General features: G+C 34.4%; 1 protein-coding gene and 1 long non-coding RNA gene across 5 annotated transcripts in view; one reads left to right on the forward strand and one right to left on the reverse strand.

Moving 5' to 3' along the window:
• Positions 1-4,062, forward strand: part of ITGB8 (integrin subunit beta 8) — a 105,292-nt gene extending 101,230 nt beyond the window's left edge. For 2 of the 4 annotated variants that reach the window (XM_021101904.2, XM_084973987.1), the window contains 2 exons: positions 1,572-1,735; positions 1,830-4,062. In XM_021101904.2, the coding sequence (XP_020957563.1) occupies positions 1,572-1,735; positions 1,830-1,952 (287 nt within the window). In that variant the 3' untranslated portion in view covers positions 1,953-4,062. 4 annotated transcript variants of the gene reach the window in all.
• LOC146400034 (uncharacterized) overlaps positions 1-21,056 on the reverse strand; it is a 198,412-nt gene that overhangs the window by 46,383 nt on the left and 130,973 nt on the right. The window lies entirely within an intron of this gene.

The raw sequence follows: 21,056 nt of genomic DNA on the forward strand, positions 1-21,056 counted from the left end.
CATTTTTTTTTTCTTTTTTTTTTAGCTACCTCTATTATCTACCCACTTGATCACACTTAAAGGGTATTCTTTTGATCTTTCTGGCTAAGGTTCTACTAGGCAAGAAGCCAATAAGTGAGATCAAGCCACATGCCCTCTTAGCTGATTAAGCAGTTACAAGTCACTGAAGGGAAATGAAAGGCGTGCATGTCATGAACCCAGGCACCACCAAGAACACCACCTTTGAATAGAGAGGGCATCTTGGATTCTCTCTGTAAGACTGCAACAAAGGGAGACTTGTACTTGTGTTTAGTGCTTCTATTCCCTTTAGCCTTTCCTTCAAGGAACCTTATCATTACAACCAAGAGAAAACTGGGCTCTAAGTCTTCCCACTTGGCGAAGAGCCCTTGTCCTTGTTACTGAGTTCTTGGCTTATTCAAGAACATGCTTGGTCCTCCCTCGGAATTCAAACAGAAATCACTCTTGATTGGGTGACTGCTCTTCTAAGCCTTAGTAGGTCCCTTCTCAAAAGACTTCCCAAGAAAACTTTTAGACATTTAGGTGAAGTCCTCAAAGTTTGGAGAATGGGCAGAAAACACACGCTTCTTTAGGCCAGAAGGTAATTTTATGAATGTGGAGCAGGTGGTGAATTTTGTGGAATACTTGTGCATTGCGCAACCAGGTTCCTCTTAGACTAGGGTAATACCTCTGGCAGCCACAGAGCCTGTAAACTTTCCAACTCAAGTTTGCCAAGGACGTAGGACTGAAACAGAGACCTAGCATGCCCCTCCTCTTAATGCAGCATTTCCTTTTCCAGCTAGTAATTATTTGTTCTTGAAAAAACATACAGTGGAATTTTTAAAAGCAAAATAGAATAGGTTTGGTCAACAGACAAGTGAAAACTAAATTGACAAACACTGAGGAAAGAGATTTCGGTTTTATTGTCCCAAACTGTACACCCCCACTTCCTGAAGAAGCTATGTGTAATAATAATGAAAACTTGCACTGCAGTTTCAAAGGAAACATTTATTCATCTATTAGAGTAGTAAAGATTTTAGCTTCTGCAGATGTTTATTTTCCATTACTGATGTGCAACAAATGAAGAGAAAGCCTAACAAGAGAAATATATGCTAATACACAGAGCTGTTAAACATTTTTTTAAATCCTATTTTCCACTTAGTGATCAAGTGGAAATGATCAGTAGTGATCAGTGTGTAGTGATCAGTATACACCACAAAAACCATCCCTCTCTCTGTCATAAATAAAATGATACTTAGTTAAAGGGATGTGGACATATCCCAGTTAATACAATTAAGGAAATCAAGCTGCAGAGAAATAATCTTATTGAATACCTTAACTGTGGCTATTGTCCAAAGGAGAGTTTTCTGTTGAAAATATTTTATTAATGAGTGTGTAATAAAGTTAGTTTACTTTTTGAATCAACAGTAATGGCAGTCCTCTTTTTGAAAACGTAGATTTGCACAATATCTATGATCCTATTAATAGAGACAATGAACATTATTTACTTGTTAGAATCCTTTGGTTTATTCATTCCAAATTTTTAACCCATTTATTTGTTTGCTTCTTTACAGAATGTTTCTCTAGCCCGAGCTATTTGAGAATATTTTTCATCATCTTCATAGTTACATTCTTGATTGGGTTGCTTAAAGTCCTTATCATTAGACAGGTTATACTACAATGGAATAGTAATAAAATTAAGTCCTCGGCAGATTACAGGGTATCAGCCTCAAAAAAGGTCAGTGAATTCTAAAAAAGGTTTACTATCAGTATGTTATTGTCTAGTTTTAATATTTAGGCTCTTAATTAATGAATATTTCTTCTCCCTCAAGGACAAGTCAATTCTACAAAGTGTTTGCACAAGAGCGGTCACCTACCGACGTGAGAAACCTGAAGAAATAAAAATGGATATTAGCAAATTAAATGCTCATGAAACTTTCAGGTGCAACTTTTAAAAAGATAAAAAAAATGTACTTTATGGGAAACTGGATTTTTAATAATTGCTCCTACAAATTTTTTGAGAAGTCACAGAGGAGACAAATTTTCCAGATCATGCCAGTTGCTAGTATTTCACTCGATTGAAGACTGACAAGCATCCTCATCATCATGTGACTCACACTGCTGCTGAATTTTTCAGAGAAAAATGTGTCTTACTACTGTTTGATACTAGTGTCATTGTAGCACTTTACTGTAATATATAACTTATTTAGATCAGCATAGAATGTAGATCATCTGAAGAGCACTGATTACACTTTACAGGTACCTGCCATTCCTACACTTCTCAGAGGGACAATGCTGTGAGATAGTTTTGGCATTGTGTCACTACAAGGGTACAGTAATCCCTGCACCAAATATGCAGATGGAAAAAATAATAAGGCAGTCATACTAATGTTGCCAAATACTTCAACAATTGGCAATGAATAAATAAGAACAGCTAGATGAATAAATGGTTAGTTTTTACTCATTCAAGAGGAACAGATAATACCTTAATCTTGAGGGATACTGCTTTTCAAAGTGTAGTTTTATGCATGTGTGTTTGTTTCCTTCTTTTTATAAGATGGATACTAATTCCAACGTTCTTTCCTCTTTGCCTTTATATTTTGGTTTTCTTTCTTATAAGATAGGTTTATATATGTCACAGATGACTGGATTAAATAAGTGCTAAGTTACTACTGCCATAAAAACCTAATAATACAATGTCACTTTATCAGAATACTGATTTTAAAAGCTGAATGTTCAATAAGGGAAACAGTCAACTAACATCAAAATCTGAATAATTTTGTTGCTTGCATGTGTGGAGTTTTACATCTTCTTACCTTGTAAACTGGATGGTTTTCATCATTTCCTGTATCTAAACATCAGGTTGAAATTCCCAAGATATTAAGAAACTCTGCCTAAAGCAAGTGCCACACTTTCAAATGTGTTTTCTCCAATATTTACTCAAAGTAGAGAATAGCATTTTTCAAATTAAAAGCAATATTAAGCTATATTATTTTTGCCCTTTGATGCAGTATAAAAACATTCTTTTCCTGAATCACCACAATTCCACCCACCAGAATTCTAAAAGTGTACAATTGGAGGCAGCTAGACAATATTTTAGAAATAAGCTAATTCACCCTGTCAGTCAGTCAGGGAATAGAGGCTCAGAAAGTTTAAATGATTTGTTAAAAACCCCCAAGTGACTAAGTGACAGGAAAGAGAACTATTTTCTTATCATCAGGCCAGTGTTCGACTACCTCTTGAATCTTTAAACTTTTCAATTGGCAAGTATTTTAAAATGTGATTTACTGAAGTTTTAAGTATATGGCCATGAGAAAATTTCAAGGCAAAGCAGAAAAAAGTAATTCAAAGAAAATTGTCCATGGTTGCTTCTAGTTTTTCTGCTAATTAGCTTCTAAGAGACTTCATCATGGCCTAACTAGAGGGAAGTCCATTCACACCATAATCTGTGTGAATGGCGCCCCCTGGAGTTGTGAAGTGCTCAGTGCTCAGCCTGAAAGCTTGATATAGAGGCCATGAACTTTCATCTTCCCCAATGGGAACTTCATTACAATTACCATATCCTGCAGACTTATTCAGCCTGATTTTATTGGCTAAAAGTCCAACAGTCCTGTGTGCAGTACGGATCTTTGCCTATGACAACAAAGGAATTTATTTAAAATGTTTTCTTAGAACTAACTTCCCAGATTTTCTGTCTTCCAGGACTTGAGTTAATCAAAGTGCCAGGTATTTGCATTTAGACAAAAACTAAATCCCACTGCATATTCTACACTAAAGAGGATTTAAAAACATATGATAAGTTGTTCTGGAGCCAACAAACACGGTAATTCCATCCACTGTCCCCTGCAGCCAAGCACTTACGATGCCAGGTTGGACTGGAGTTCCTTCCCCAAATGAGAGATTAGGGGCATTGACATAATTCAGTACTGTGACTCACTTATGTAAAAATACCTTTGATCACAAAGGATAATGTAAAAATTGTATTTAGCTTTCTATTTGTCACATGTAGCATCCTTTTTAGAAGAGAAAATAAATGGATACCTGACAACCCCCAAAAAGGAAAAAGTGGAAAATATCCATTGAAATGCTGAAAATTTTAAAAATGAACATTACAATGTTCATAAGCTAATTTCCATGCGGGATGAATTTTCCAAAATCACATAATAAAACAGAACTTTAAAGGGATATATATTTTCACTCTATCATTAGTCTGCACTAATTTATAATGGATAAAGTTTCTTACCACAGGAAGGGACAAATTTCCTGGTAGGCAGATCAATGCTAGATGATGACTGTAGTTATGTTTGTGATGTCTTGTGTTTTCTATCTTTACTTAAAGATCTAATTCTTAAAGATTTTAGAGTTTATATTTACTTGAATAATTGATATTTTCCTTGTGAAAAGAGAATTTATATATGAATAGTTAGAATTAATTAAAAGTTAAAGGAAAACAGGGTAGTCTTAGATTAAGTAATTTATGTAAATAAAGCCTATTTTTAACTAATATGACCACAAGAGCCATTTGAGATTCACTGATATTAAACACAAGTAATGAAATTTTAAATGGTCAACAAAGTTATTAAGAACTTGAACAACACTTTCGGTACGACAGCATTTCTGTGCTCTAAAGTATGTCATGATTTAGAAATGTGGCATACAAACACTACAACATAACTGTATGCATTTTACTTCTCTGGGGATATCTTTACACTGCAGTGTACATGGATTTATAAGCACTTGATATATTTTTTGGAAATTCATTAATATTTATGAAGTTACAGACATTCTCTGAAAGACTCAAAAATTTACTAAAACTCTGATTATGCCCTAAATGTTCAATTTACCTTTGGTTAAACAGAAGATATTTCTCTGGAGGCAAATTTTTCAAAACTTAAAAATTAGTGGATGCATCAGATACAACAATTCACTAAAGAATAAATTCCAAATATTTTAAACATATACTTAATCTCCATTGAAGATATCCTTATGTATGACAGCAGGCATCCATAAAATGATAAAATATGATTATGATATACTGATAAATTTTTCCCCATAGAATTATATTCCTCTCGTATCTGGTATAGTAAGTTTGACTCAATGACTATTCCTTCCTTTCCTTACTCCTGCTATTTTTTCCACTCACTTTTCCTAAGAGATTGCCCCAAACTTCAAGCTCAATAGACCTAATTGTGAAAAATAACTGGATGAAATGGTATAATAAAGTTCTTCATTTCCAGACATCTCAATGATTTAAAAATTTATTTGAATCTATGATCCTGAACAAAGACCCATTAAAAACTAAGAATGTTAAGTTTTCATAACTATTCAAGCTTTTTTCAATTTTAAAGAGTTGAGGTCTATATATTTTAATAAAAGTATCAAGTGAAGTACTGCTACTTGGGAGTTCAGTAATCTGCATATTATATTTTTTTTACTCTTAACATTTAATTTACAACTATCCTTACTTATATTGACCTTAAGAACTCCATTTCATGCAATGCAAACTGAGATACATTTTCAAAGAAATATAGAACTAGCATTCTTTCAAGTCATTCTCTTTTCTCTAATAATTCCTCAATGGCAAATTTATTATGGGTAACTGACTATACATGTTCATATTTCATTGATTCTAAGACATTCACTTTTTAAATTTAACACCTCTAAAACTGTGATGTATCTTCTTAGATGCAGTGTTTAAAGTTGTGCTTAAATAAATATTACACTAATTTATTTTCAACTAAATGTTCATGGGTATAGGGACATTCATTTTCATATAAGTATTTAAGAATACACTCATGATAACATGTGAAGTGAGTTTTCAGTACATCTGAATGACATACAACTAACTTGACATGGAGCCTATTTGTCCAATTATGACCTCAGATCCTGTAAACCAGTTTCAGCCTCCTAGTTATGCTTATGCTAGTGGCTACAATTTTAACAAACGCTAAATTAAATGACAAGAATGAGTGAGTTTCTTCCAGTTTTAACAAATTTTTATTCTTTCTATTACTTTCTAAAGGATACTTTCATATAATCATCTCACTTTTATGCAGGATTAACTGGAAAAATATTACATAAAACTATCACAATTAGATTTAGATTTTGCAGCATCTTGTATGTCTTATGTCAATGACAAGAGAAAAATAGGATACAACCAATATTGTAGGAAAACTTTCCCTTCAAGTCCTCTTACATTTTTATTCTTCTTTATCATTTCCCTTGTGGGTATTTTTTTTTTTTTTGCTTTAATAAATTCACCTTCAAGCTCATGTAATGACTGTCATAAAACTGCATATTTAAATTATTTGACTTATATGAAACACTGTTCAGCTCTCTGGGCAGCTGTTGATGAAATACTTGAGAGTAATAGCACTACTCTTTAATCTACCTGGATTACTTTCCCACATAAAATTTACCTTTGTAAGCTAATTCTATTAATCAGGTTTCTAACCTCCATAATATAATTCAGTTAAAATCATCTAACCCAATAGTAATAATTTAAAAAATCACCCAAAACACTGCAGTCATCAAAGACGGAAAATGTGTGATTTGTGTAAAGAATTTTCACTAATTTTATATTGTACTATAGATAAATGTGATTTTGATAAGAATTCCACACGATAACAACTGTGGCACATAGATTTTATTAAGAATATAGAATAAAAATATTTTAATTCTAAATTATAAGAAAATATATTTGCACATTAATATAGAAATTCATTTTGTGTATATTTAACATAACTTTAAAACTATTTTACATTATAAAATTCATTTGTGTATATTTAACAAAACTTTAAAACTAGCTACTTCATTAAAGTTTTTTAAACCTCTGCAAAAAAGTTAGAAATGTTTTAAAATTATCAGTAATATAACCTATGTGTTTCATTTCACAAGTCCTGCCTTTATAAAAAAAATTTAATATAGAGTGTATTTTTAAATTAAAATATTTGAGTATAAAATAGTTCTAAGAAAGAAATTCTCATTAAACAAGTTTCTTATTTCTGGCTTTGAATTATATATAAATTAAAGTTGCCTTAAGTGACACAGAAGATTGGGATATATGATAATTTCATGAAATATACTATGAATCTGTTCATATAATTCTGACTGACTACTAACTTTGGTTTATGTATTTATTAAAGAGCTGACACTGTAGTTTGTTGTGAGATGTTTATTTTTCTAACAGAGCTTATAATAGTTATGACAAGGCATTTAATTAATGCATCATTCTGTTTAATAGTAGGAGTTAACCGATATGAAATTTTGTTTTAAAATAAAAATGTAAAGATCAAGAATGCAAAGAATGCTTTCTTATTTATCATTGTGTTCTTCATGACCCTCAGTACCTGACAGATCATAGGACACTATGACACAAGGAAATGTAATAACATCCGTATACTGTCATAATCTTCAACTGCGCATTCACCAGAGCCATATTTAAACAAGTGAAATTTATGAAATACCCATGTGTTGTAATTTTCCTTTATTTAATCCAGTGGAGAAAGAAAAGCCGATGAGGGGACATACTAAAAGTTAAATAAGATATGTAGATGGATTCCCTGTCCTCAATGAGTTTTAACAGTTTGAAGGAAAGGGTATGTGTAGCATACTTGCAGGAAGAAGGCTTTCACTGGGGAAGTCAGATGGAAGCTATCAGGTGGTCTCATAGGCTTTTATATTTAAGAATTCATCCAAGTTGTGTTTGGGCTATACATTCTTTCAGGCTCAAGATATGGATTTTTTTAATGAGTGTTGTTTGGTCCCATTCTTCCTTTCTCTTTTTAGTAATGGGAACCACCCCCTAAGTTTCACTAAAGCACACAGCTGAGGCTTAACTGCATGCCTTTGCAGCTAAATGTGGTTACAGGACTAAATGTGGGCCAGTTTGATGGATGAGTGAAGAACCCAGATCTCACTTCCTTTTTCCATGTTTTTGTTACCTGGACAATTGGAGCTGTCTTGGCAAAAGAAATCTTGTGCTAAAATATTTAGAGCTTCCCCTTCAGCCAATAATTGCTCGCCTCAACTGATTCCTGGTAGGGAACAATCTTTTTAGCTAAACCACTGCATTTGATGTTTTGGCAGATAATTTGTACTCTATCTAATGATGTGTTATTTATGCTATTGTCTCACTTACTCCTCATCAATACTAAATACCATTTCTGTCAATTTTTCAAATCAGGAAAACAAGGCACAGAGAGATTAAGGACCCTGTATAAATGCCCACAGCCAGCAGGTAGCCAACATCAGAACCACAGACACCTGTTTTTCATTTCATAAATGACCAATCATATGTTTTGTGAGGACAGATTTTACAAAGTTAACTTGTTTTAATAGTTTAACTATGTCCTCATAAACCAAAAAGCATGGGCAATCGGTAAAGCTGAGGAGCTAATATATGTGCACAAGTGCTACACAGGAATTCGTGAATAGAACTTAACAAGGAAAAACAAAATGTAGGTCAGGGAGAACTAAGGGAATGATAATGAAGAAAAGGATGGGGATTCCATCCAAGAAGATTGAGATCTTATTGAGATGCAGCATTGGGTAATAAAAGCAATAACCTCCAGGTCTTAGTCTATGGGAAGCTTACTTTCCAGGCTAAGAGGTTTGAACTTTGGTTACTTGGAAAAAGCAAGCCCTGAAGTTTTTGCACAAAAAAGATGGTATTATTGGAATTATACATAGTTTGGCACATGGTAACATAAACTAAATATAACTTTTAATTTAACACTAATTTAATCTCCTCTAATACCAAATATAAATACTCAATATTAAATTTTAATTCCATTAAATGCTATTTAATAAAATAATATTTTGTACTGGGGTAAAAAAATTGAAGTGTACAAATGTAGAAAAAAATTGAAAATCCAACTGCCTAATAGCAATCACTTTCATATGTAGGTATATTTTCAGTGTATTTTTCTCTGTACTTTATAACTTATTTGCAGATAAGGCATATTTGTTTGTAAAACATACAAAAATATTTAAGTATTAAAATTAAAATAAATATTACTCCAATCCAACCACCCAGAGTTGACCCTTGCCATATATTGTGTATTTATAACTAAGAAATAAATATAAATAGTGTGGTATAGAGATATTTTTTCCTTCAAAATCATTTCAAACTTTTTCCATGTCAAGATTTATGCTATAGTTTTAGTAGGTTGATATCCCATTCAAGAATATGCCACAATCATAGATTTTATGTTCACTGAGAAAAAGAAAGGTCAAGAAATGATACAAAATATAAAACAATGGTTAACAACTTCAGTATTCAATAGATTGGTTAAATAAACTATTTTTGAATGGGAGAGATTTTCAGAGAAGGAGGAGCCAATGTTTATGTTAGGAAGGTTGTACTGGTCTAAGGTACAATAGGGAAGCATTTCAAATGATGACAAAGAAGAATCAGTGAAATAAACTTACAATATCTTCATGAGGAAGTAGAGGTTTAGACAAAAGTACAAAGGAAAGGAATAAGAACTACTGCTACAAGGAAGATTAGAAAGAACTTGGAGACTGGCTAGGTGATAAGGAAAGAATTTAGTTGAAGAGAGCTCTAATGCCAACTCTGAAAGTCACTACAAATTTCTATCCAAATTGGATAAACCTCTGAAACTAGTTTCGCAAATCACATTGTTCTTGACAGTCCATGACTCTTAGACTAAATTCTAACTTCATCAAAATATTCAGCCAGACAAAACTAAAGTTGTGAATTTCTAAGCCGTGAAGATGGTCATGCTTTCAATATTATCATAAGCCTAGATATAAAATAGGCAGTGTCTACTTTTAATCTGCTTATATATAAATATTTTGATCATAATTAGAGGCAGTGGTGGGCAACACAAGAAAAACAAATGGCATCTTGGCTTTCAACCTAGCAATCTTAGCACTTATTTGGACTGGTACATTATTTAGTCTTTAGGACCCAGTGCTACTTAAACTCCTCCCAATGAATTGCTTAAAGGTATAAAAACACTGTCCATATTGGTGAGAGGTAAACTCTTTCTTTACTAGGCTTTGTCATACTCTGTGCTGTTTTTCCATTGTTATGGCTAGAATACATTCTAGCCATCATTAAAATTGTGAGATAATTATCCACTTGAGAAAATTTTAATTTGTCACTAACAATATTTTTGTACATTTTTCCCTATTAAAGTAAGGATAGTCTGTAAGTTTAAAATTTTCAAAGAGTAGTTCCCAGGCCAGCAGCATCAATATTACATGAAAACTGTTACAAATGCAAAATTTTGGTCTTTACCCCAAATCTTCTAAATCTGAACCTCTGTAAATGGGGCCCAGTGATTTGTGTTTTAACAAATTCTCTAAGTATGTCTGATGTCTGCCAAAATTTGAGAACCATTTCCATAAAGAGTACAAGTTAGCATCGGAAACCAAAAGCTACAGATTATGCTTACTGCTACACATATACCAGTACCTGACAATCAATACTTAGTGCAATTATTGATTTATTGTCAAGTACATTACATTCTATTTTCTCTGAGCCCCTCCGATATGACCCTGTGAAAAGACTATGCTCCAAACTTGTCTGTCAGTTATTAAAGTTAAAATGAAAGTAATAAAATGATTGCCTGGCATGTTTTATAAAAAAAATAAAATTGGCTTAAATTACTTTTTAGGTAGAGGCCCACATTAAATATTCTTATTATCTATAGGCAGTTCACTTTTTTCTGTCATTTAAACACTCTCTATTCTTCCTAAAAGCTAAAAGCATGTAGGTGTGTGTGTGTGTGTGTAAAATGCTAATTAATAGGGAAATTCCTAACATGGTCTGTGGAGTTCCATCTTGGTCAGAGGACTAAATCTTCTCTTCATATTCTCATGTCCACCCAAGTACACAACTTCTTCCCCTTCTCTCTGTTGAGAGACACTTGCAAGTGTCCAGGTCTGTTGGCTGTCTTCAGAGAATACAAGTGTGACAGCCACACCAAGGACAGCTGGGTACAACATCTCTTCTATTCCACTCCCTGGTCACTGGAGTAGAAAATTCTCTGTTCCCTCTTACTTGGAGTAATCACATTTGTTTGCTCTTTGTCCCTAAGAAAAAAAAAATCTAAGTCATCCCTTTCTCCCTTATCCAGATTCAATTTTATCTCTTCTTGTAAGAAAAAAAGTAGCTCTGTGGGCCTGCATTCAAATTTGTCTTTAGTCCACTAAATTTAGTACTAATTTTGGTAGTATTTCTGAATTGGTATGGACTTGGAGAAAGGAAAATAACCTGTACAGTACCAATTACTATAAATAAGGAAATGAAATATATGCATGTGTGTTCTGTGGGCTTCTGATAGACCCAAAGAATAAAAAATGATATGAGAACTTGTTCTGGGACTTGGATCCCTCAGGCCATAGAGGATATAAAGAGAGGGCAGAGACAGGAAGGAAAGAAGATTGTCAAAAATAATTTTTGAAAAATCCTTGCCTTGAGTCTCCACTTCAGCTCTCTTTGGGGATAGGATGAGGGATATTCCCTCTAACTTTCAGCCTAATGTAGTTTCAAAGGAACCCTTAGAAACTTTGAAATATATTCTCTACACCTACGAGACAGAGAAATCTGACACTTGGCTCATGCCAAAAAAAGAGGCTTCATCATAGATTAGTGCTGATAACACATAAGGCTATGACCTGGGTCCTATCTCCTCACAGGAAAATTAGAGAGGATGAATGGCTAGTACTAGGTATGTCTATCCTAATTCTAACCAAGTGTCTATTGTCACTCTACAGGTTAGAATATCATTTGAAACAGAATAAAGAAGTACCATTTTCCTTCTTTTCAAATGAAACAGTACTATCAGATTCTTCTCAAGAATGATTTTAAATGAAATTTACAACTCCCTCTCCCAGACCAGAGAACACAAAAAACATGTATTGAAAACAATATACTGTTATTATTTTTTTAATTAATCAGTTTTTTTAATTAATCAGTTTATTTTTAGTGCATTTGATATGAATGAGATCACTTTGCATAAAGTATATTCACCTTAACCTACAGACTGATTTTGCAAATATTGGTTACTTTTCTTTTTTGTTTATTTAATTTAATTTTATTTTTTCCTGCTGTACAGCATGGAGATCAAGTTACTCTTACATGCATACATTTTTTTTCCCCACCCTTTGTTCTGTTGCAGTATGAGTATCTAGACAGTTCTCAATGCTACTCAGCAGGATCTCCTTGTAAATCTATTCTAAGTTGTATCTGATAACCCCAAGCTCCCGATCCCTCCCACTCCCTCCCTCCCGTGGGACAGCCACAAGTCTATTCTCCAAGTCCATGATTTTTTTTTCTGTGGAGATGTTCATTTGTACTGGATATTAGATAAGTGATATCATATGGTATTTGCCTTTGTCTTTCTGACTCTTTTCACTCAGTATGAGAGTCTCTAGTTCCATCCATGTTATTGCAAATGGCATTATGTCATTCTTTTTTATGGCTGAGTAGTATTCCATTGTGTATATATATCACCTCTTCCGAATCCAATCATCTGCGGATGGCCATTTGGGTTGTTTCCATGTCCTGGCTGTTGTGATTAGTGCTGCAATGAACATGCGGGTGCATGTGTCTCTTTTCAGTAGAGTTTTGTCCGGATAGATGCCCAAGAGTGGGATTGCGGGGTCATATGGAAGTTCTATGTAGATTTCTAAGGTATCTCCAAACTGTTCTCCATAGTGGCTGTACCAGTTTACATTCCCACCAAGAGTGCAGGAGGGTTCCCTTTTCTCCACATCCCCTCCAGCATTTGTTATTTGTGGATTTATTAATGACGGCCCTTCTGACTGGTGTGAGGTGGTATCTCATGGTAGTTTTGATTTGCATTTCTCTTATAATCATGATGTTGAGCATTTTTTCATGTGTTTGCTGGAATATTGGTTACTTTTCACTTGGCAATTTCTTCTATTCCTTTAAGACTTTTATTTAAAAAACAGAAATAAACCATATTATTCAACACTTAAAACAATCTTTGCCTTTGGACAAATTGCGAAAAGGCCAATTATTAAGTTTCAAGATTTCATTACTTTGTCCTCTGATGACATTGATTCTATTTGGGTAAAGAAAAATAGGTAGAATTGTTTGACTCAAAATTGTATGAGTAGAATGATAACTCTATATGGCAGCTTTTAATTCTCCTTTATTCATAAAAGAAATATATGCTACATAAGTATCCTTTAGCTTCTTAATCATTTAGTAGGAATAAATATACATCCTAACTTTCTATTCTAGTATTGGATAGATAATGGCTTAATTAGTCAGCAATCATTTGAAAAAAAGAGCAGATAGAAGAAGAAACCAATATATTTCTAAAGATATGGGGAGAAAGCAAATGCATTCTTTAAAATAATGATGAGTGAAGGCATTAGGGAGTCTTTATTATGGGTGTAGGTGGTCCAAGAATAAAGGAAAGACAAAGCATGAAAAAAAGTCACAGGAGGAAAAAATCTCCATCACTCACTTACAATCACACACACACACACGCACACTCACATGCATGTACACTCACTCATTCTCATACACATGTACACATACTCACATACTTTAATGCTGAGATATAACATCAGTCATGACAGCTGATCAAGGTCACTTCTGGAGTTTTAGGGTTTTTTGTTTTTTGGTGTTTTTTTTTTGTTTTTTTTTGTTTTTTTTTTTTTTGCTTTTATAGAGCCACACCCGAGGTATATGTAACTTCTCAGGCTAGGGATCAAATCAGAGCTGCAGCTGCCAGCCTATGCCACAGCCACAGCCAGATCCGAGCTGCATCTGTGACCTACACCACAGCTCAGGACACCACCAGATCCTTAACCTACTGAGCGAGGCCAGGAATTGAACACACATCCTCATGGATACTATTCAGGTTTGTTTCCTCTGACCCACAACAGGAACTCCCTTTTTTCTTTATGTTTTATTTATAAGCGATATAATGTATAAATCTTAAGTCTATAACTTGATGGAATTCTAAGTGTATACACCTATGTAAACATCACAGAATATTTTTTTCACTTCAGAAGGTTCTTTATGCCCCTTTCCAGTCAAGCAATCCCCTCCTATGATAGTTAATTTTTATGTCAACTTGACTGGGATACAATACCTAGATATTTGTTCAAGGAGTATTCTGGATACTTCTGTAAGGTAGTGTTTTGGGGTAAGATTTACATTTAAATCAGTGGACTCTGTATTCTTCATAATGGAGGTGGGACTCACCCAATCAACTGAAACTGAAGTTGAATCAGTTTGTTTTATAACTGAACCAATCAAAAGGCTGACTCCCTCTAGCAAGAGGGAATTCTCTAGCAGACTGCTTTTGGAGCAACATCAGCTCATTCTGGTTCTCCAGGATACTGCCTTTGGACTCAAACTGCAACTCCTTCCTGAGTCTCTTGTCTGCTGGCCTCCTCCAACAGATTTTGGACTTAACAAGCTGTCACAATTACATAAGCCAAATCAATCAATCAATCAATCAATCAATCTCTCCATCTATCCATCCCGTTCCATGTGATCACTGATTTCTCTTACCATAACCAAACAACTTTCTTACTTGTAATTTCCCTCAGAATTAATAGACCTTCACTTGACATTTATCCAAGTCTAATCTTCTCATAGCAATACCAAAATATATAAGCTAGCATAATACATTTGCTTTTTTAAAAGTCAAGTTTATTGTAATACAATTTATCCCATAGAAAAAAATCATTCTTTTCAGATGGATCTCAACAAATGCATGTATATCACTGTATAACCACTATCTTATCAAAATTTATAATCAGAATTGCAAAATATAAATTCCCCCAAATTTCCAGTGCCCATTTATAGTCAGTCCATTCTTTCTTCCTACCCCTGGCCCTGGCAACTACCAACCTGACTTCCATCTCTATAGTCTCTTTTTTCCAAAATGTCATGTGATACGAATGGAATTATACAGGATATAGCCTTTTGTGTATGGTTTCTTTCACTCAGCATAGTGCTTTTGAGATTCAACAATGTTTGCATATGTAAGAAATAAATATTGCTGAATTGTAAGATTCTACTATATGAGTGTACCACAATTTGATGATCCAATCCCTGGTTAATAGGGACTGGGACTACTAATTTAATAATTTTGAGTGAAACTCTATAAGCATTCTCATAAAGGCCTTAACACAGATATATGTTTTCTCTTGTTTAAAGACCGAGGAGTAGGAATTGTTAGGTCAAATGGCTAGTGTGTGGTTACTGTTATCAGAAACTATCAATCTGCTTTGCAAAGTGGCTATATATCCTTTTACATTCCCAGCTGCACCTGACAAGTATTCTAGTTGCCCTGCATCCATGTTAGGACTTTGCAGTGTCAGGTTTTTAAAAAACATTCACGTAGGTGTATACTACTCTATCTGCACTTCCCTAATGACTAAAGATGTGGAACTTCTTTTCATGTGCTTCTTCGACATCTAGTAACCAGCATCCAAGTTCTGCTACCACCCCCCTCAAACTGATCCCAAGGCACTGGCATTCACACCTCCAGGTATTTCCCTCCTAAATTTAATAGGGCTGTAACAAACAGGATACCATTAAAATGATACTGTGTAACTTCTGAAGCTAAGTCATAAAAGCCACTGTTGCCTTCTCCTTTATCACTCTTGGCTCACTGACTTTGAGGTAAACCAGGGGTCAACTAATGAGGACATTCAGAAAACCTTATGGAGAAAACCAAATAGTGAAGAACTCGGGCCTCCTGACATTAGCCAGCAACAACTTGCCAGCCATGTGAGTGAGCATTTTGAAGATAGATCCTCAAGCCTAGTTAAGGCTTCAGATAACTGCAGCCCCAGACAACATCTTGGCTACAACTTAAAAGAAAAAAAAAAGTGAGAGAGAGAGAATAACACCAATTAAATGTCTTTCGATTTCATAGCCTACAAAAACTGAGACACACTTTTATCATCATTTTAAGCTACTGAGTTATTAAGTAAATTGCTACTCAGTAGGAGATAACTAACACACCATTCACATATTTTCTTTGGTAAAATGTATGTTCAAGCCTTCAGTCTATTTCTTTTTTTAATAGGTTCTTCTCTTGCTATTGACTTAAAAGATTTCTTTATATACTTTGGGTATAAATTCTTTATAAGATAGGTGTTCTTCAAATGCTTGCTCCCAGCTTTCAGCTTGTTCCTTTCACTTTTCTTAACAAACTAGAGAAAAGAAATTTCGTATTTTGATGAAATCCAATTTATCTACTTTTTCTTCCATGGTTTATGCTTTTGGTGTCATATCTAAGAAATCTTGGTCTAATGAAAGGTCAAAAGATTTTTCTTGTCTTGTTTCCTTCTGGAAGTTTAATAAATTTAGACCTTTTTTTTTTTAGATATATAATCCATTCTTAAGTTTTTAAAAAAATACAGTGTGAGTTCATTTTTTCAAAGTTGAATTATTCCTGTAATACTTCTTAGAAAGACTATTCTTTATCCATTAAATAAATTTGGCACCTTTGTCAAAAAAAAAAAATAATCAACTGACTCCAGTTGACTCTCATACAATGTGGGGATTTGGGGGAATGATACTTTGCACAGTCTAAAATTTGAGTGAAATTTATACTCAGCCTTCAGTGTGCATACTTCAGCATCCACAGTACTAGTGTTTATTACTGAAAAAAATCCACATGTAAGTGAACCTGAACAGTTCAAACCCAAGTGTTGTTCAAGGGTCAATTGTATTATGTGTGTGGTCATATTTCTAGACTCTATTCTACCCCACTGATATACTGTCTATACCTATACCAATATTTCATCAGGTTTTATTACTCTAGCTTTAGAGTATAAATCTTGAAATCAGATAATATGAATTCCCCAACTTTGTTTTTTCCTTATCAAGAGTTCTTTGGCTATTCTAGTTACTTTGTTTTTCATATACATTTTTTTAGGTGCTATAAAAAAGCCTGCTGAGGTTTTAATTAGGACTCATTAAATATATGAATACACCTGGGGAGAACTGAAATCTTAACAGTCTTAATTTCTCCAATCTGTGAAGAAAATAACATCTTTACACTTATTTAGATGTTCTTGGATTTTTTAAATAATTTATAATTTTCAAATACAAAATACAAATCTTATACATATCTCTATGTATTTTATATTTTAATCCAATTTGAATGACACTTTCATTAACTGCAATTTTAATTTTCCATTGCCAGTTTAGAAAAACAATTGATTTTTTCATATTGACCTTTTATCTTATGACCTTTACAAATTCACTCATTACTTTTTGTAGCTTTTTTTGATAATTTTTCATGATTTTCCATTTAGACAATCATGTCACCTAGAAATAGATCATTTCTTCCTTTCTAATCCGCATACTTTTTTTAGATTAAATTTTATTGGGATATAGTTGATTTACAATATCATGCTAGTTTCAGGGTTACAGTGAATCAGTTATATATGTGTATATATATTTATGTTCTATACATGTTTTATATGTGTTATAGCACACACACATATATGTTATATATGTATGTGTACATATATACACACACCACATATTCTCTTCCAGATTCTTTTCCCATATAGGTTATTCTGGAACATTAAGTAGAGTTCCCTGTGCTATACAGCAGGTCCTTGTGAGTTATCTATTTTATATATAGTATGGTAACTCCTCATTTATCCTTTCCCCTCACATTTCCCCTTTGGTAACTATAAGTTTGATTTTGAGATCTCTGAGTTTGTTCCATTTTTTAAATAAGTTCATTTGTATCCTTTTTTTTATTAGATTCCACATGTAAGAAATATCATATGATATTTGTCTTTGTCTGACTTATTTCACTTAGTATGATAATCTCTAGGGCCATTAATGTTGCTGCAAATGGCATTATTTATTCTTTTTTATGGCTGAGTAAAATTCTATTGTATAAATGTAACACATCTCTCTTTTTTTTTTTTTTTAGGGCTACACCCACAGCATATGAAGTTCCTGGGCTAGGGGTCGAATTGGAGCTACAGCTGCTGGCCTATGCCATAGCCACAGCAACACCAGATCTGGAGCTGTGTCTACAACTTACATCACAGCTCCCGGCAACACTGGATCCTTAACCATCTGATCGAGGCCCAACTGAGCAAGGCCAGGGATCGAACCTTTGTCCTCATGAATACCAATCAGATTCGTTTCCACTGAGCTATGACAGGAAATCCCCGTTTGTCAACTTTTTGATAACAGCCATTCTGACTCATGCGAAGTGATACTTCACTGTAGTTTTGTTTTGTTTTGTTTTCTTTTTAGGGCAACACCCATGATATGGAAGTTCCCAGGCCAGGGGTCAAATAGAAGCTACAACTGCAGGCCCATGCCACAGCCACAGCAATGCCAGATCTGAGTCACATCTGTGACCCATGCTGCCACTTGCAGCAATGTTGGATCCTTAACCATCTGAGTGAGGTCAGGGATCGAACCCACATCCTAATGGATAGTAGTCCAGTCCTTAAACCACTGGGCCGCTACAGGAACTCTACTTCATTGTAGTTTTGATTAGCATTTCTCCCATAATTAGTCATGTTGAACATCTTCTCATGTGCTTTTTTAGCCATCTGTCCTCCTTGGAGAAACATCTATTTAGATCTTCTGACCATTTTTTGATTAGGTTGTCTTTTTTATTTTTTAATTTTTTTTTTTTTTTTGGCTTTTTTGCTATTTCTTGGGCCACTCCCGCAGCATATGGAGGTTCCCAGGCTAGGGGTCGAATCGGAGCTGTAGCCACTGGCCTACGCCAGAGCCACAGCAACGCGGCATCTGAGCCACGTCTGCAACCTACACCACAGCTCACAGCAACGCCGGATCGTTAACCCACTGAGCAAGGGCAGGGACCGAACCCGCAAACTCATGGTTCCTAGTCAGATTTGTTAACCACTGCGCCACGACGGGAACTCCTTTTTTATTTTTTTAAAAAAATTTTTGCCTTTTTTTTTTTTTAGGGCCACACCTGAAAAGTTGCCAGGGGTAGGGGTCAATTCAGAGCTACAGCTGCTGGCCTCTACCATAGCCACAGCAATTCGGATCCAAGCTGCATGTGCGACCTACATCACAGCTCACTTCAATGCTGGATCCCCAATCCACTGAGCAAGGCCAGGGATTGAACATGCATCCTCATGGACACTAGTAGGCTTTGTTTCTGCTGAACCATGATGAGAATTCCTGTCTTTTTCTTTTTGATATTAAGCTGCATGAGCTGTTTGCATATTTTGGAGATTAATCCCTTGTTGGTCACTTTGTTTGCAAAGATTTTTCTCCCCTTCTGTGAGCTGTCTTTCTTTTTGTTTATGGTTTCCTTTGCTGTGCAAAGGCTTTTAAGTTTAGTTAGGTCCCATTTGTTTATTTTTGTTTTTATTTTTGTTGTTTTAGAAGGTGGATCCAAAAAGATATTGTTGTGGTTTATGTCAACGAATTCTATGCTTACCTATTCCTCTAAGAATTTTATAGTATCCAGTGCTATACTTAGGTCTTCAATACATGTGGAGTTTATTTTTGTGTATGATGTTAGAGAATATTCTAATTTCATTCTTTTATATGTACCTGTCCAGTTTTTCCAGCACCACTTATTAAAGAGATTGTCTTTTCTGCATTGTGTGTTCTTGCCTCCTTTGCCATAGATTAGTTGATCATGGATGTGTGAGTTTATCTCTGGGCTTTCTATCCTGTTGCAAGGATCTATATTTTTGTTTTTGTGCAAATACTATGCTATTTTGATGACTCTAGCTTTGTAGTATAGTCTGCAGTCAGAGAGCTTGATTCTTCCAGCTCTATTTTTCTATTTCAAGATTGCTTTGGCTATTGAGGGTCTTTCATGTCTCCACACAAATTTAATTTTTTTGCTCTATTTCTGTGAAAAATGCCATTGGTAATTTGATAGGGATTACATTGAATCTGTAGATTGTCTGGGTAGTGTAGTCATGTTGACAATTTTTAATCTGCATGACTTTTATTTCTTTACCTTACCCTACTGAACTGGCTAGGACTTCCAGTACAAAGCTGAATAAGAATGATGAGGGCAGACACTTTGCAGTTTCCAGCTCGTGGGTGAAGGTATCTGGTCGTTCATCATTAAGTAACCTATAAGCTGTTGGCTTTTATATCTATGTCCTTCATCAATTTGAGGAAATTCCCTTCTGTTCCTCATTTGTTGAGTTCTTTCATGATGGTTGTTACCTTTTTCAAATGTCTTTACTATGTCTATTGACATGATCATATTTTTTTTCCTTTCTAACTTGTTGATATAGTAATTTACATTTATTGATTCTTTTGAATGTTTAGATAATCTAGTTGATTGTAAAGACCCTCCCACAATATAAGTTTATTCTATATACTCAATCATATTTTGCACAAGGTGCAATCACAGACCCTAAGCTGTGGTACCTTACTATCCTGATGGACTGATGCTCATCCTTTTACTCACAGTCCTCTTTTCCCTTCATCTACATGGATCTCTGTCTCCCTTCAAGGTCTAGTTCAATTCTACCTACTCCATGAGCCTTTCTTCAGCTACCTAAGTTCCCTCTTCATAGATCAATCATTGGGACACAAGCACTCTTCCATATTTTATTAGCAAAAAGCAATGTCAGGAAGAGGGAGAAATTGCTGGGGTTCAGCAAATGGAGATAAGAGTCATTGGAGGAGAGTAGGGTAGCATATTATTTAAATATCACAATTGGTATTTTTATCCTAGTACAACAATACAGGGAATTTCTAGTTCTAGTTCTGGGGAGATTCCAGTCATGTACTGCTCATAGATAATCCTCCTCCTCCTCCCACCCTTACTGCTCTTGGAGCAATTCTGGAAGATTGTGCTCATTTTTTTGTTGTTATTGTTGAACTGAAAAGATAATGAGAACCTACTGTTTCTTTGAAAATCCTTTGCAAAAATATGGATAAAAGAAAGATGAAATGCTTCATTTATTTATTCAATAAATGTTCAGCAGTACCTTGTATGAAATACTGTGTTAAGCTTTATAGGAGAAGAAAAGATAAGACATGTTTGACATCTTGAATTTAAATTACACATAATGCAATTTATGAATACTCATGT

Source organism: Sus scrofa, chromosome 9 (genome assembly GCF_054392235.1).
Source record: "Sus scrofa isolate SSC_HxYL_T2T_F1_AM1 chromosome 9, Sscrofa_HxYL_maternal_Yorkshire_Landrace_v2.0, whole genome shotgun sequence".
Classification (NCBI taxonomy): domain Eukaryota; kingdom Metazoa; phylum Chordata; class Mammalia; order Artiodactyla; family Suidae; genus Sus; species Sus scrofa.